This window comes from Bos mutus, chromosome 26 (genome assembly GCF_027580195.1).
Source record: "Bos mutus isolate GX-2022 chromosome 26, NWIPB_WYAK_1.1, whole genome shotgun sequence".
Lineage (NCBI taxonomy): Eukaryota > Metazoa > Chordata > Mammalia > Artiodactyla > Bovidae > Bos > Bos mutus.
Window position 1 is genome coordinate 28,151,924 of NC_091642.1, and position 18,204 is coordinate 28,170,127.

The 18,204-nt window shown below is 42.0% G+C and overlaps 1 protein-coding gene across 1 annotated transcript; it reads right to left on the reverse strand.

Annotated features, from left to right (window-relative positions):
* Positions 1-351: 351 nt before the first annotated feature.
* Positions 352-17,993, reverse strand: AS3MT (arsenite methyltransferase). The gene is made up of 11 exons (XM_005888045.3): positions 17,882-17,993; positions 17,645-17,685; positions 17,260-17,387; positions 16,175-16,325; positions 15,457-15,593; positions 14,714-14,783; positions 12,024-12,105; positions 10,595-10,726; positions 10,125-10,267; positions 7,879-8,013; positions 352-1,083 (listed from the first exon to the last, which is right to left on the reverse strand). Coding segments are annotated over exons 1-11 (1,125 nt in total). The 5' UTR covers positions 17,883-17,993; the 3' UTR covers positions 352-978.
* Between the last annotated feature and the right edge of the window lie 211 nt (positions 17,994-18,204).

The following is an 18,204-nucleotide window of genomic DNA, read 5'->3' on the forward strand; positions in this document are numbered from 1 at the left end:
GCCCTCACACTTTGAGGATGGATTCTCCTGCTATCTTCTAAATAAAATAGAGCTGTAACACTAATTTGCCTAAGAGCTATAACACGGTTTGTCCAAGACCCGAGAGCTGTGGCGCCGAGGGCTTTAATGTCTGTCGCTCCAAATCTTTGTTGTGACGAGACAAAGAACCGAGGAACATACACTCGCGTGACACAACCATCCTTGAAATCTTCAACCATCCTTGAAGATTGAGGAGAGAAGAATCCCTCAATCTTCTTTAACTATGGAAACTAGGACTAAACCTAATACTTTCCTACAGGTTTAACTACGGCATTTTATAAAGAAAAAGAAAACCCACCATTTTTACATCTAGTTTGTCTTTTAAAAAGTATCAAACTGTTTTCCTGATCTGGTTAAGATTTACTGCATATGGTTACCATGTTGTCTTATGTTAGGGTAAACTGAAGTCAAAAAAATTAACACTTGGGTTTTTTCTTCATTCAACTGCACACTGGAGGAAAAAAACTGATATAAAAGACCATTATCTCCAGAGCGCTCCTACCAAATTTGATTTGGCAATCTTTTGGCATGATTCGAATGATTTCAGTAGGAGCTTTGTTTAATGAGCACACACGGTGAAAAGTCGAAAAGGTTCTATGTGGGTCAGAAGGAAGATGTTTTCCCTGAGACTCAGCCAACTCTCTTTTCTAAAGCCTTTCTTGCCCATGGGCCAAGCTTTCAGACTGCTGCTCAGTTCCATTTCTGGCCACCAGGTGGCACCAGAATCAGGTAAGAGGAAACCGGCTTAACGGGTCTTTACGTGACTTTGATGTAAACCTTTAATACTTTGTAAAGATAACTCATTTATTTTTATCTAGAAATCAGTGGACTTCTGCCACTTGTTCTTTCGTGTGGTATGGGCTATGGGAAAGGGTGCGTTAAGACATGTATAACTCATTCTTTCACCTCCTGCCCACTGTCGTCTGGTCAGCTGTTGTTTTAGGAGCATTTCTTTGTACTGCAGCAGCCACCAACAGCAGGGAAACTTCTGGACTCCGCACTGTCAAACCTCCCTGCAAGCTCAAATGGATCTGTGATCACATCCTGTCAAAAGACAAACCAAGACGAAAGGATACGTTAAAGATGTTTTGACAGACACTAACATTTCAGCTGGACTTAACGCTTATTTCCTACAAGGAGGACAAAATTGTACAGTTCTGTGGGGTCCGGGACTCACTTATCAAGGTGGCTGTCTTTTCCTGAAGTTTCTAATCAAGTTATCACTATTTTCAAGGTAGACTTCATTTAAAGCTTCTGAAAGGTCCCTTTTGGGCCAGAAGAGTTGATTTTGCTTTATTCCATGGGATTCCCGTTTGTTTGTGCCTTTTACCTTTTTAGAACTGAGCTACTGACATGCTGGATCTTCTTCTCTTCTCTTACTCTAATCTCTAGAAACGTGTGCAAGAGAAGAAGGGAAGTCCCAGATACTAGGGCCCTCGTTGGCAACTGCTGATATTCAGATGTTGAGATTGCCAACCACAACCAGTAAGATTTCAGGGCAGAGTAAATGGAACTTTCAAAAGACAAGACAGCAGTCTTTATTTTTCCTCCTTTCACCTTCTAATGAGATACCTCTACCAGCAGTCCCAACAGTCAGAGAAAAAACAGGCACAAGACTGCACATCAAGAATATGCACAAGCCACCTTATTAATGAAAGTGAATTCATTAAACATGATCTTGCTGCTACTGCTGCTAAGTCACTTCAGTCGTGTCCGACTCTGTGCGACCCCATAGATGGTAGCCCACCAGGCTCCTGGGATTCTCCAGGCAAGAACACTGGAGTGGGTTGCCATTTCCTTCTCCAATGCATGAAGGTGAAAAGTGAAAGTGAATTCGGTCAGTCGTGTCCGACTCTAGCAACCCCATGGACTGCAGCCTACCAGGCTCCTCCGTCCATGGGATTTTCTAGGCAGAAGTACTGGAATGGGGTGCCATTGATCTTACACTCTTATTATTTGTTGGTGGGTTGCAACCTACAAGTTATTTGCTTATAACTACAAACAGAAAGATTGGAGAAGGAAATGGCAACCCACTATAGTGTTCTTGCCTGGGGAACCCCAGGGATGGGGGAGCCTGGTGGGCTGTCGTCTCTGGGGTCGCACAGAGTCGGACATGGCTGAAGCAACTTAGCGGCAGTGGCTGCGGCGGCAAACAGAAAGATGTACAAGTAATATCAGTACCACTTCCAAATGTCTGCAACCAGCCCGAAAAGCTCTCAAAACTTGAAGCAACTAGAAGGTGGGACACCCTGACAAGCAGTCCTTTCCAGCACTAACTGTGCTTGTGTGAACAGTATAGATATGGAGAGCTAGTGCAGCATACTGGTTAAGAATGTCAGCTCCAGAAACAGATGTGGGTTCAGATTTACTCCTTTCTAGCTGTGTGACCTTGGATCAGCAAATTAATCTCTCTGAGCCTGTTTCTTCATTTGTAAAATGAAGAAAAGGAGTATTATGAGGACTAAATGATGAGGTGCTTTCAACATATTAACTGTTTGATAAAGATGAGGTCCTCTAGACTACAACCAAAATCACTGTAGACGGTGATTGCAGCCATGAAATTAGAAGACACTTGCTCCTTAGGAGAAAAGCTATGACAAATCTAGACAGTGTATTAAAAAGCAGAGACAGCACTTTGCCAACAGTGGTCTGTACAGTCCAAGTTATAGTTTTTCCAATAGTCATGTATGGATGTGAGAGTTGGACCATAAAGAAGGCTGAGCGCTGAAGTGCTGATGCTTTCAAATTGTGGTGCTGGAGAAACTCTTGAGAGTTCCCAGGACAGCAAGATCAAACAAGTCAATCCTAAAGGTAGTCAATCCTGAATATTCATTGGAAGGATGGATGCTGAAGCTGAAGCTCCAATTCTTTGGCTACCTGATTTGAAGAGCCAATTCATGGAGAAAGACCCTGATACTGGGAAAGACTGAGGACAGGAGGAGAAGGGGGCAAGAGAGGGTGAGATGGCTGGATGGCATCACTGACTCAATGGACATGAGTTTGAGCAAACTCCGGGAGATAGTGAAAGACATGGAAGCCTGGCGTGCTGCAGTCCATGGGGTGGCAAAGAGTCAGACACAACTCAGTGACTGAACAACAGCAATGACTGTTGTCATGTGATTACTCCCACGACTATTAACTAGAGCAAGACAGGACATAGCACACATCCTATCTGCATCACTATAGATGCTGCAGGGTTTTAATAGTTCTTTTAAATAGCAAAATACACTTTGCTTGTCAGGATTAAAGAAGGAGGAGGAGGAGAAGAAAAAAGAAAAACTAGGACTCTCAAAAACAGTCATTATGAAAAAAAAACAAACAAACCAGTCATTATGGAGTCAAGTCCCAGAAAGAAGCAGTACTTTGATTCTTCTACTGAGCCAACTGATAGGATGACAGAAATACGAGCAATTCCCCACATGCCTCCTGCCTGTGGTTCTCAGGAATCTATCACAAAGGTCTTCCATAAAAAAGATAAGAATGTCCTCCTCCGAAAGCCCAAGGTTGTATTTCTAGGACACACAGCTGCTTCATTCTTCAAATCTTCCTTCAGTGTCAATTAGTCCCATTTCAGACATGGAACTGACGGCACACCCGCAAGCTGAAAGAAGTACGGCGAGAGAGATGGGAGATGGTTCTGACAAACCAGTTCAAACATGTAGAAAGCTGCATTCCTGCCAGAGGTCAGGCATCCTCCTGCACATGAGGTGCTGGAGAGCTCTGCTGCCAAAAAATTCTCTCCTGCAGAAGCAAACGCATCTAACTACGGTTTCCCAGCCAGACTGGGCTGGGGGAAAGATTCTGTTTACTTGTAACTAATTCTCTGACAGCCTTCAGAACTACGATTCAGGAAGCCAAGTAAAGGAGAATAGAATGATGAAAGTATTTCCAGATAAACACTGATCTTGATCAGCAAGATTTTGTTATCAGTGAACGACCAAGAATTTCAAAAGACCAGTAACACATTCATGAAATGCAATGGACTGATAAGTCAGAATTCAAATTTCTCTACTTTTCCCTCTAAAGTTCTTTTTCCCTCAAAAGTAGAGTGCTCAAGAATCAAATAAAGCAAAAAAAAATAAATGAATAAAATCACTTTTTACCTCTAGAGATGGCTTCTACACTTAGCTCAGATTATGCCACCAGGGAATTCCCTAATAGGCTTCACTCTTAAAAGACTGCCTGGGGACTTCCCTGGTGGATAAGAGTCCACCCGCCACTGCAGGGCCATGGGTTTGATCCCTGATCCAGGAAGATCCCACATGCCTCGGAGCAACTATGCCCATGCGCCACAACTACTGGGCCCACACTCTAGAGCCTGGGAGCTGCAACTGCTGAAGCCCATGTACCTTCCAGCCTGTGCTCCACAACACGAGAAGACCACGCACCAAACCAGAGTAGCCCCCCTCGCCGCAGCTAAAGAAAGCCTGTGCAGAGCAACAAAGACCCAGCAAGGCCAAATAAAGAAAGACTGCTTGGGAATTCCCTGGCAGTCCAGCAGTCAGGACTCAGTGCTCACTGCTGGAGCCCGGGGTTCAATTTCTGGTTCCGGAACTAAGATCCCACAAGCACTGAGGGAAGAAAAAAAAAAAAGACTGCGAGGTAACAAAAGGTGGAGGAAAAGGCACAAGAGTTACTTGTGTATCAATGTTTTTGCCCCATGCATCTAAAATTTCTACAAAATATAAACAGCAGAAAAGTAAAATTTTTGAAGATTATAGAAATTCTGAGCCAGGAGAAAGGGTACATGAGAGAATGATGAAAGAATCCTGCAAAGAGGGTCAGAATTCAAACACACAGAACACAGTTCCAAGATACCCAGAAACTTCAGTTCAGTTCAGTTCAGTCACTCAGTCGTGTCCGACTCTTTGCGACCTCAAGAACCACAGCACGCCAGGCCTCCCTGTCCATCGCCAACTCCCGGAGTCCACCCAAACCCATGTCCATCGAGTCGGTGATGCCATCCAATCATCTCATCCTCTGTTGTCCCCTTCTCCTCCTGCCCTCAATCCTTCCCAGCATCAGGGTCTTTTCCAGTGAGTCAGCTCTTCACATCAGGTGGCCAAAGTACTGGAGTTTCAGCTTCAACATCAGATCTTCCAATGAACACCCAGGACTGATCTCCTTTAGGATGGACTGGTTGGATCTTAGTCTTTAGTTGGACCAAGAATCTTAGCAAATACAAATCCATAACCATAACCACCTCTGTTTCTTGGGTATTTATTACTTGCCAGGCATTGCCTAACATTTACATGTATCATTCCATTTGACTTTTATAATCTGAGGGGAAAAGGGATTATTATCTTGCCATTAAACATGAGGAAACAGAGGGTTTGAGGAGTTTAGGTAAGGAATCCAAGATTACACACAGGTGGCAGAGCCGAGATGTGTACTTAGTCTATCGTGTACATATACCACCATCCTGCCCCAGAAAGAGCAGTAGCTTATTTTGCTGGGCAGGACTCTGGTGCAGGTTAGAAGTTCTGTCAGACAAAAAAGACTTGAAATCCATCACTAAGCCTGTTCTAAATAATAGAATATTATAAATTAACAAATGGATTAATAATTATAAGAGCATGAATGGGGGAAAGGTACAAATAAATAAGAGAAAGATGCCACTATCTGTTACCACACCCTATCCACCTTCTTCATAGGGAGGTTGTGAGAGGTGACTGAAGATAACTTGTGATAAAATGCTTTTTAAAATGCAACACCAAAATTTCAGTTACTAGAATAATTTTTAAATAAGAATCTAAGATATTTTAGAAAATATTCATTTTAGAATATGCTGGAATACTGGCTCAAATACTTCACACTAATGAAGAATGGCTACAATCAAAACAGAAAATAACAACTGTTGGCAAGGATGCAGAGAAATGGGAACCCTTGCACATTGCTGGGAGGATTGTAAACTGGCAGAGCCACTGTAGGACACAGTTTGGTGACTTCAGAAAGTTAAATGGAGAATTACCACATGACCCAACAATTCCACTCCCAGATACAGACCCAAAAGGATTCAAAACAACCACTCAAACAAGTACATGAGGCACATAGACATGCATAGTCACAGCAACATTACAATAGCCAAAAAGTGGAAACAACCTAAACGTCTCTCAACTGATGAATGGACTAAAAAGAAAAAACTGTGGTATAGCCATATAAGGGACTATTATCCAGCTATGAAAAGGGATGAAATACTGCTATAATGGATAAACCCTGAAAACATTACATTAAGTAAAAGAAGCCAGACAGAGAAGGTCACAAAGTATTTTATGATTCCACTTTTACGAAATGTCCAGAAAAAGCAAATCCAGAGACAAGAAAACAGATTAGTTACTGCCAGGGATCAGGGAGGGGAGGACTGGGGATTAGCGCTTAATGGGAACAGGATTTACTCTGGGGGATGATGAAAGCTTTCTGGCACTAGACAGTGGTAATGGTTGTACGACATTGTAAACAAACTAAAAGCTACTAAATTGTACAGATTAAAATGGTTAAAAAAATTGGTTAAAATAGTGAATTTTATGTTATGCCAGGTTTACCTCAAGTTTTAAAAAGCACTAAAAGAAAACAAGTAAATTTATAATGTTCACAAAGAGCAGATCTTTCTAATGGTAACACCAGAGCCAGATACCATAAAGGAAATAAAAACTGCATAAAAACTGAAAACATCTATTCAGGACAAAAAGCAAATAAAAAGGGGAATTCCCCTGTGGTCCAGTTGTTAAGACTCTATGCTTCCACTGCAAGGGGCATGGGTTCAATCCCTGCCCAGGGAACGAAGGTCCAACATGCCATGTGGCACAACAACAAAAAAAGCAAATGAAAAGGTAAATGAGCAAAAATTTGCAACATAGTAATAAACAAAGTCTTATATTACATAGGAAGTTCACAACAGATGAAATGTAAATGGTCAATAAACATAACCAAAAAGTTCAATGTACATAAAATAAACAAATTATATTCTGCTTATCAGACAAACAAAGATTTTTTTTAAGTTGTTGTTCAGTCACTCAGTCATGTCTGACTCCTTGTGATCCCATGAACTGTAGCATGCCAGGCTTCCCTGTCCTTCACTATCTCCTGGAGTTTGCTCAAACTCATGTCCATTGAGTCGATGATGCCATCCAACCATCATCTTTTTAAAAAAGTAATAACCATATTAGTAAGAATACAGGGAAAAGGTATTCTCATACATAGCAGCAGGCATGTAGGCTGGTACCATCTTTCTGACTATTCATATAAAAAGGTCTGTTGTTGCTGTTTTGTCACTAAGTTGTGTCCAATTCCTTGCGACCCCGTGGACCGTAGCCCTCCAGGCTCCTCTGTTGGTGAGATTCCCCAGGCAAGAATGCTGGAGTGGGTTGCCATTTCCTTCTCCAGGGGATCTTCCTGACCCAGGGATCGAACCCACGCCTCTTGTATCTCCTGCATTGGCAGTGGATTCTTTACCGCTGAGCCACCACAGAAGCCCACATTAAAAGGTGTGTGTATATATGTATACTTTGCATAATTTCTTCCCAAGGTAGCTCTTAATCTTTTTTGTATCTGTACCTCTTTGGAAACCTGATGAAAGTAACAGACTCTTTGCCAAGAAAATACACATACAATTTTAAGGGGTTTGTGGATGCTTCAAAGTCCATTGATGGAAATACCAAGTCAGCATTGGAAAAATGAAGTTATGAAGTTAAATCATTTTATAGGTACAAAAATACTAGAAATAAGTTATGATGGCCAACTAAAAGAATAATGATTTGTTTCTTTAGCAGTCTGTGGTGATCTTAACAATTTTTTAAATGGTTCTCCGTTTGAGGTTAGGGAATTAAAAGCCAAGCCAACCTTTACTTCTAAAGCAGTATAGGCTCCACATGTTGGGAACTTCTCTCCATCTGGCCCGATCAGAAAATCTTGGGCAAATCGTGAATTCTTCAAGATAGCCACTGTTTCTTCATCTACTTCAACAACTTCATCTTTCTGAAGGGAAGCATGAAAGACATTCTTAGAGATGCCACTTTCGTCTGAATAGAAGAAAAACACCCTGAAGGGTTCTTCTATCTACTACTATCAAGAAGTATCTCAAGATAAAACACCACACCTTTTGACACAGTATTTTCTCACGTTCAGACCCTGCTGCTAGTAGCTTCATGCTTATTTCTCCATGGAATTGACCAGTGTCATTATTAGTTTTCCTTTGGTGGCAACACCAAAAAAAAAAAAAGGACACTCATTGCTCCAGTGTCTAGTTTCTGCTCAGAAGCAAATGTAGAAAACCACTGCTCTCCGAGTTTCACCTTATTTGTTGCTAAAATAAGGTCTTTGGACTAATGGCTTTTCTGGTGTGTTTCCTTGAGTCCCAGTGTGCCTGGGACATGCGTGAAGGGTCCACGCCTTGGGAACCAGGAGTTAGCACAGGAGATTCTGAGCTGTCCAGTCTCTGCTCCTGTCCGATAAATTCTGCTTGTATCCCTTCAGATACTGGGGTTACATAAGGCAAGGACCTACACATAGTTAAGTATTGGTCTTTTAAATAAAATTGTGGGCCTCCCTGATAGCTCAGCTGGTAAAGAATCTGCGTGCTTTTGCTGAAAAAAAAAAAAAATTCTGGGGGCAAGTAGAGGGTGGGCAGATTGTCTGACGGGGATCAAAAGATACAAACTCTCAGTTATAAAATAAATACCTCATGAGGCTGTAATGTATAGCATAGTGACTGTAGTTAATGATACTGTTTTATATATCTGAAAGTAGCTGAGAAAGATTCCAAAATTTCTCATCATAAGAAAAAAAAAATTTGTAACTACGTATGGTAATGGACATTAACTGTAGACTTACTGGATGATCATTTTGCAATATATACAGATTTTAAATCACTGTTTTATACCTAAAGTTAATATAGTGTTATGTGCCAACTATGTCTCAATAAAAAATAATTCTGCCATTAGAAATGTTTTTTTGAAAGCCACTAGACCAGAGTGATGATTTTACTGATTCTGTGGCTCTACTGAGCAGGCAGGTGGCAGTGTGTCAGTGAAAAAGCATTAACGGCTCTGTGGCACCAGGAGTATTTAAGAAATCTGAAAATGCTATCTAGACCAAAACATCAGAGTAGGGAAACAGTTAAGTTCTTCCACCTTTGAAACAAATAATGACTGTATCTTCTATTTACTGAGTTCCCAGTACCAATGTTTTATTACAGTATTGCTAATCCTTATAGAAAATCTGCCACATAGTATTATTATTATCCCTACTTTTACAGTGGAGCAAACTGTTTCTCAAACAATTTTGGTGGCATATTCAAGTTTGCTCAAGTAATAAATAAATGACAGAACTAGAATTTGAAACCAGCTATCTAGATCCAAAGCCTGTACTTACCTGTTTTGAAAAAACAAAACCTACTCTAAAAAGAGGAATAGCAATATCAGCGTCATCATTAAACACGAACAATTCCTTAATCCCAAAATAACAATTAAACAACTGAAATATTGTTGCTCAGTACTCTCACAGTTTTCCATCTTTATAATACCATGACTCTGATGTATGAATGACATTTCATAGAAAAGTTTTTAAGGTAATGATATTTGGTTACGTAAGAGAACATTCTATTCTTAGGAGATGTATGCTGAAATATTTAAAGGTAAAATGTCATGATATCTGCAACTTACATTTTAATGGTTTAGCAAGTGTATATATATATATATATATATATATATATTTGTTGTTATTTAGTCACTAAGTCGTGTCTGACTCTTTTTCGACACCGTGGGCTGTAGCCCGCCAGGCTCCTCTGTCCATGGGATTTCCCAGGCAAGAATACTGGAGTCAGTTGGCATTTTCTTCTCCAGGGGATCTTCTTGACCCAGGGCTCGAACCTGGGCCTCCTACGTTGCAGGCAGATTCTTACCACTCAGTCACCAGGGGAGCCCACAAGTATGTGTGTGTGTTTGTGTGTGTGTATATAGACAGACACACAGACACATACACATATACCAAGACCAGAAAAGTGAGAAGCAATGCAAGATTAAGAAAAGGTTTGTGGAGCAAAAGTAAGAAGAGGAAGAATGCTGGAAGTCATGGAAATCTTTAGTTACCTTAAATGTGAAATTTGCATCAAATATTAGTTCTTTTTCATGTCCTCTGATTCCTCCATTGTAAATAACTTGGCATTTTTGGGTTGGTCCTGTCTTAGGGAGTTTGAAGAGGCGAAATGTTGCAGAAACAAAACGGCAGTCGCCTAAAAACAGAATATACTCATGGTTTGTCCCAGCACTGCAGTGGTTATTGCTCTGCTCCATAGATGAAGACTTAAATATTATAAAAATGGTATCTTCTTTGCATGCCATCAATCATCTTTCTGGGCACATGACTCTATTTACTGAATAACTTCAAAGTGCTTTATTAAACACCAAACTTTGGGAAGCTGCCATTAAAGGGGAGATAAGACGGAGATTTCCAGATGACACAGTCTCCTTCAGTGAGACTCACTGAGGAGATACTTGCTAATCACCAAATCAGAACCATTCAGGTTGGAGTTACAACAGTCCCTGCCACTGTTTCTTACCGATCATGTTTTCCAGCTCCTTGTTTTGAATTGTAATGAAATTGGCAGTGACCAAACGTGGAGGGCAGAACCCAACTTTTTTGGCAAGGATAGAAAGGTCCTTCCAGTACAAAGCACCACCCAGGCACTCACCTAAAAAAAGAAAAATCACAGATCAACCAATACAACTAGATATTAGGGAGTTATTCTTCTGGTATAATTGATTAGGCTATGGTATTACTTAGAACACAGGTCCTAGAAAAATAGAAGAAGCTGAGAGTCCCCCAAGGTCTAGAAAATCCAAGTGAAGGCTGGATATGCTAGCTAAATGGTTCTATCAATCATAATATTCATGCATATATTAGGTCACATTCTGAAAAAACACTGTTATGTGAGTAAAAATATACAAGAAAAATTACAAAACTGCCGTTTAGTTCCAGATTAACCTTATAACAATCTGCTATTAGAACAGTAATTACTATTAACGTTCATAAGGCATTTACAGTTTTCAAGTTCATTACATCAACAAATTAGAAACAAACTAAATCATTACCAAGAAAGAAATGGCCAAATAAAATATGGTTCAGCTGTACAATATAATTGTATGATACACTTTTAAATATTTTTAAAAATTTTAGGCTTAGGAAATATGCTAAACAAAATTGGAATACTAAAGTCTATATGCAGCATATTCCCAAAATTTTTACACTCACCCACAGGAAAAAAGCAAACCTAAAAGTGTATATACTAAACTATTAAAAGAGTTACATGTTTAGTAGTAATTTTTTCTTTTTGTATTTTCTGACATTTTTTTTGGCCACTCCACTCAGCTTTTGGGATCTCAGTTCCCTGATGGGGGATCAACCCTGCACCCACTGCATTGACAGCACAGAGTCTTAACCACTGGATTTCCAGGGAAGTCCCAACAATATCTATTTCTTACTGTATAATAAGAAAAAAGTTAACATAATTTATTTTAAAAGAACTTTTGATTTCATAGCCAAACCGACCAAACACATGCCATTTATCTCCTCAATGTCCAGAAACTCCATGAAAATGACACTCAACAGATCAGCAACAGAATAATGATGAAAATACAGGGAATTAAGGACGCATCATCTCTGGAGCAACTGGCGTCATTTCCACACTAGAGCTTTTAAAAGAATTTTTCACACACATTATTCCATTCAATCTTCATGACAGCCCTATGAGGCAGACTGAATTATTACCTACATTTTATAGTTAGGAAGTCATGACTCAAAGAGCATAATTAAATTGCCCAAGGTCTTATCAGAGTTGAGTGTCAGAGGAGGAAAAGAACCTACGCCTGTTACCTAAAGGCATGTGTTCCCACAGCACAAAGCCTCACCCTGGACATCAGCAGGATGGAATGCTGTACTTGAACGAGTATCTGCCTCAAAACAAAACAAAACAAAACACAAACACCTACCCCATAAAACCTTGTGTGTCCTGATTTCTTCTGGCAATTCAAGGCTAGCATAGACGTCACTGAAATACAGCTCCCCACCATGCTGAAACAGAATTAATCCAAACAAGGTTAAAGATTACATTAGTCCCTGATAGCAAAGAAAGGCATGAGGGGATAAAATCAAGTTTTAAAAAAACAACAGAAGTTCCTGAGTTGACCCTTTTTGAACAAATAACTACTTGGCTCCCTCTCTAGTTACAATCAATAGCAAACTGCCAAGATTTTTTTTTAGTGCCTCAGTCAGTCAGTTCAGTCACTCAGTGTCCAACTCTTTGAGACCCCATGAATCGCAGCACGCCAGACCTCCCTGTCCATCACCAACTCCCGCAGTTCACCCAAACTCATGTCCATTGAGTCAGTGATGCCATCCAGCCATCTCTTCCTCTGTTGTCCCCTTCTCCTCCTGCCCCCAATCCCTCCCAGCATCAGGGTCTTTTCCAGTGAGTCAACTCTTCGCATGAGGTGGCCAAGGTATTGGAGTTTCAGCTCTAGCATCATTCCTTCCAATGAACACCCAGGACTGATATCTTTAGGATGGACTAGTTGGACCTCCTTGCAGTCCAAGGGACTCTCAAGAGTATTCTCCAACACCACAGCTCAAAAGCATCAATTCTTTGGCGCTCAGCTTTCTTCACAGTCCAACTCTCACATCCATACATGACCACTGGAAAAACCACAGCCTTGACAGGACAGACCTTTCTGGCAAAGTAATGTCTCTGCTTTTGAATATGCTATCTAGGTTGGTCATAACTTTCCTTCCAAGGAGTAAGCGTCTTTTAATTTCATGGCTATAGTCACCATCTGCCGTGATTTTGGAGACCCCAAAAATAAAGTCAGCCACTGTTTCCACTGTTTCCCCATCTATTTCCCATGAAGTGATGGAACCAGATGCCATGATCTTTGTTTTCTGAATGTTGAGCTTTAAGCCAACTTTTTCACTCTCCACTTTCACTTTCAACAAGAGGCTTTTTAGTTCCTCTTCACTTTCTGCCATAAGGGTGGTGTCATCTGCACATCTGAGGTTATTGATATTTCTTCCGGCAATCTTGATTCCAGCTTGTGCTTCTTCCAGCCCAGCCCAGCGTTTCTCATGATGTACTCTGCATAGAAGTTAAATAAGCAGGGTGACAATATACAGCCTTGACGTACTCCTTCTCCTATTTGGAACCAGTCTGTTGTTCCATGTCCAGTTCTAACTGTTGCTTCCTGACCTGCATATAGGTTTCTCAAGAGGCAGGTCAGGTGGTCTGGTATTCCCATCTCTTTCAGAATTTTTCACAGTTTATTGTGATCCACACAGTCAAAGGTTTTGGCATAGTCAATAAAGCAGAAAGAGATGTTTTTCTGGAACTCTATTGCTTTTTTGATGATCCAGCGGATGTTGGCAATTTGATCTCTGGTTCCTCTGCCTTTTCTAAAACCAGCTTGAACATCTGGAAGTTCACGGTTCACGTATTGCTGAAGCCTGGCATGGAGAATTTTGAGCATTAATTACTTTACTAGTGTGTGAGATGAGTGCAGTTGTGCGGTAGTTTGAGCATTCTTTGGCACTGCCTTTCTTTGGGATTGGTCAGCTAATAGCTAATAAAATAACTTTACAAACTTAATCAATCTGAAGCAAAGCAGACCAGGCTTTCACAGAACAGACGTAAACAGTACTCATAAAGTCTCCTTCCTTAAAAATTATATAACTTTTGTAACACTGTTATTTATTTTTGTAATAACACATTATCTTTTTAAAACATCCTTAAAATTTCAGGCATATGCGTTATCAGGAATTTTAAGATTTTATTTAGCTAATTTCAAGAGCATGGAGGTCTAGATTCTACAGTAACGTCTCTACCTTCTACAAGTATACCCTGGGGAAAGTCATGAACTGGTCTATAGAATGGCATATTAATTAAGACACTGTTAAATCATTTCTGCATAGTGTCCAACTCTTTTCAACCCCATGGACTGTAGCCTGCCAGACTCCTCTGTCCATGGAATTCTCCAGGCAAGAATACTGAATTGGGTATCCATTCCCTTTTCCAGGGGATCTTCCCAATCCAGGGATCGTTTAAACCTGGGTCTCCTGAATTGCAGACAAAAGCCCTTGATCTCTGCAACAGTAATATAAACCAAGAATCTCAGAATCTTCTATCATGAAGAGATACATCTCATGATACATACAGAGGGTGTGGAGTGCCTGCTACTTTAAGAGAGTAGTTAGTGTAAAAGATTCACCTTCTGTAACTTCCCAACGATAATGGAATACTGATGGGTACAAAATAAGGAGCACTGAGAAACACTGTCCATACTAGGAGAGTATATTCAAAATAACCTTAGGAGTCAGTCCAAAGGTCCCGGCAGCTCTGCAGATGCTATTCTAGGCTCCTCTACAGCAGCAAGCAGGAGGAAAAACAGTCAAAAAAGCAAATTTTAACATATTCAGTCACAATCGTGACTCTCAGATTTATCACCGTTTGCAACCTGAGAAGGAAAACAAATTCATATCTCAGGTATTCCAGTCACCCCCTCTTTCTGCCACTCTTTCTAATTTAATGGATAAATTAAGAGTTGGAGCTCTCAGCTCAAGGGGACAAGGACAGGATAGATTCCATGTGTTCTCACTGATGTTCAAAGACAGCCTGTCTCCCTCTTCTCCTCACCTTTAACACTCGATATACCTCCTGCAGCACTTGCTGTTTATCAGGTACAAGGTTAATGGCACAATTGGATCTAAAAAAGAACAGAGAGAATGTCAAGCACACCTTCAGACTACTAAGACACCCTCAAATCCTTTTAGTCCCTAAAGGTGGTTCCCACCATTTTCTCAAAGCTACACCATTTTTCCCACCTCCCTCCTCTCTTCCCCACACTCAACCTTGTCCCAAGATAAGGGAGATAGAGTGTTTAGAATCTCAATAAACTGTTAGCAAGTTTGAGTGTGCAGAAAAAATTCTGAGGCATGATGTTGGCCATGCAACAAAATGACCTGGGACCAGACGCCTACTGCACAAGGCATTTCTTACACCGCATGTAAATAGGTTGAGCTCCTCAAAGGCAGCTTTGTTAAGGCTGTCACTTGGGCATGATTTGACAACTCGGAGGAAAAACAGAAACACAGAATCTTATCATTTCCCATGAAAATAATATTAAAAATAACAGATCAATGTACATTATACAAGCAGGCTCAGGAGTCTTGCTGGTCTTTTGGGCACATTCATAAACCGCAGTTCAACTTAAAATCTGTTCTCTCTTAGGCTAGTGTGTTAGGTGGCTGGACTAAAGCGCTTCAGGCTAGCTCCATCCTTCTGTTAAGCCAGCCTAAGTTGACTTTAAGCCCCTAAATGAGAATCCATTCAACAAAAAGTGGTGATGTTTGTGTGTTCAATCAAGGATGCAGACCTACATAACAATATCATAACTCTCATTCTTGATTCCAGCCTCTTCCAACTTTTCTATGTAGCCATGAATAAAAGTCACATTGGGTGCCTGGAACCCATATTTTTCCATGTGATATTCAATGTACTTGTTAGCTACTTCCACCTACAGGAAGGAAAAAAATAGATTTGATAATCAACATTTTTGAATGCACTAATATTTTCCTAACATTTCCTATTACTAATGGAATATACTCCCCCCAGACTATTTTAAGTAAGTAAACAAGGTTCATCTGGGCAAGGAGAATTTACTACAACATAGGACAATTCAATGAAGCATAAACCCCCTGTCTGATACATGGGTTTGATTTGAACGAAGAAAATCTTTCAGGATAAATGGTAGAAAGAAGGAAAAGATCAAACTCCATTCAGACATCATGAGACTCATATATCAGATCAAACCTCTGACTCCCTTCTCCCAGAGAGGCCCCTAAACCTCAAAGTTCTCAGCTTCCAAGTCAGGAAGCAATAATGGCAGAAATGAGCATTGCATTTAGCATCTCTCTTAAATTATCCTTGACACGTAACAAGGAAACAACTTCATCTCTAAAAATGGCAACCCACTCCAGTGTTCTTGCCTGGAGAATCCCAGGGACGGGGGAGCCTGGAGGGCTGCCGTCTCTGGGGTCACACAGATTGGACGACTGAAGTGACTTAGCAGCAGCAGTATCCCTGAAATCGCCTCACCTGACCTTCTGTCATGTCTATTCCAGTGACATGTCCCTTCTCACCAACCAGCTGACTAAGAGCATAGCAATCTCTGCCACTTCCACTACCCAGGTCCAAAATCCAGCAGTTTTCCAGACACTCAGGGATGACCAGACCACAGCCATAATACCTGGAAAATAGAAAATACATACATGTGTCTATTATTTTCCCTCTAGAAACTAGAAGACATGGAACCACTAAATCATATAAATCCTTCCTCCTTCCCTCCCTCCTTTCCTTCCATCACTCATTCAATTTCTCTTCCGGTGTTTAGTCTCCCCCAATACACTGGAAGCTCCATGAAGGCTGACTATCACTGCTTTGTTACCACTGAATTGACGGGCACTGTTCCAGGTAGTAACAAATAAACCAACTAAAATATTTGTTAAGGCACTAACTGAGCATCTAATGCAGGTCCAGGACAAGCTCATTACTGAAGAAGAAAGGTAAGACAAGTGTATTTAATGGGGGAGGTAAAACACAGACACAGAAAACATTTTCTATGATTTACTGAAAAACAGTGGTACAGGAAGTAAGTGCTATAGTGGTTTGGGGAAGCAGTGCTCAAGGACTGAAGACAGATTCACAAAGTAGGTAGGACATCAGTGAGGTGTTGGACAGGCGGGATTCAGAAAGCATTCCAGATTGATAACAGCATGCCGGGCAGGCAGAAATCATCTTGGCTGCGTTGATGGTAAGAGGAAAGGAAAGGTGGGCCTAGAGTAGTCCAGGGCATCGGAGGGAGCCAAGACTGGTTAGGAAGGTAGGGCCAAACTGAACAGGTTGGAAAGTCAGGTCAAAGGAGTGTGAATGTATCCTGTGAGTAAAGGGTTGTGCATTGTGGGGGGTGAGGGGGGATGTTTGGAGCTGGGAGGTCAGGGGGTGTCACTGGATGTTCTTCAACAGAGCAGTAAGATAATCAGTACGAGCTTTACCGATTTTATGACAGATAAGGCAAGCCGCATGGACTGGAGGAGGCAGGTTAATTCTAGTGACCTGGCATCACTATCTTTTGAGAAAGCTGCTGTCTGGGGTCTTCATGGAGGCAGCACAGAGCACTTTACCTCAAGGATACTTCCTCGTGTACATTCTGCAGGGCTTCCCGGATGTGCTGAGGGACCGGCCTGGCTGCAGTGACACAGGCATTGGTCTGCAAGTCTGCTGATTTCTTCAGCACCTGCCCATAGTAGGTCTGACCCAGGGGCCAAAGGTGGGGTGAGAGGTGGGGAAAGAAGAGCTGGTGTCCATTGGGGTAAGGCCCCCTGCACCCCACCAACCCCACTCCAACCCACTGAGGCCTGGTCGGCCTTTGCTCCCTGTAAAGCTCCAAGCCCGGAAGTGGCCCTGCCCCCACCCCAGGAATCCTGGCAGGCCAGGCCGGGCTTCCAAAGGCCTAATGTCCCCACTCAGCCGATGCTCCACCGCCACCACTGGCCCTGCTGCTGGCACCTGCACGTCCTTCCGGATCTCAGCGTCGCGCGGGGTGGCCACTGCCGGGAGGGAGAAAAGGCAGCTGAAAGCCAGGGCGCTGAGCCCAGCGTGGAGGTGGGGGAGCACCGGGGCAGAGGGGTGGCCTAGAGCCGGAGCTCCCTGGTGGTGGCGGCGACTGTGGGAGGTAGAGGGAGCAGAGTTTCGGGCACAGGGCCTGGTCTGGGGGCGGGCGGAGAGGAGAAGGACCACACTCACTGTCTCCACCGTCTCCGGACTCCAGGGCTTGAGCACCCGCAGACCGCTCTCAAAGCCCAGCGCTCCCGAGGCCCCACCCCCAGACAGGCAGGCCTGATTCCCCGCCCCCGCCCCGGGGCAGGAACCCACCTGTGCAGTGGGAGGGACCACGTGTCCCCACGTGCTGCTCTGGCCCTACTGGGCCTAATGTCAGCTCGGCTTTCGGGCTTTCCAACCAGGAAAAGGCTATTACTGTTAATTAGTACCTTCCTTTACTGCTCGACTGTAATTTTCATTTTATAACGCTCATATTAACATCCATACATACATTGATTTTTGCCTCT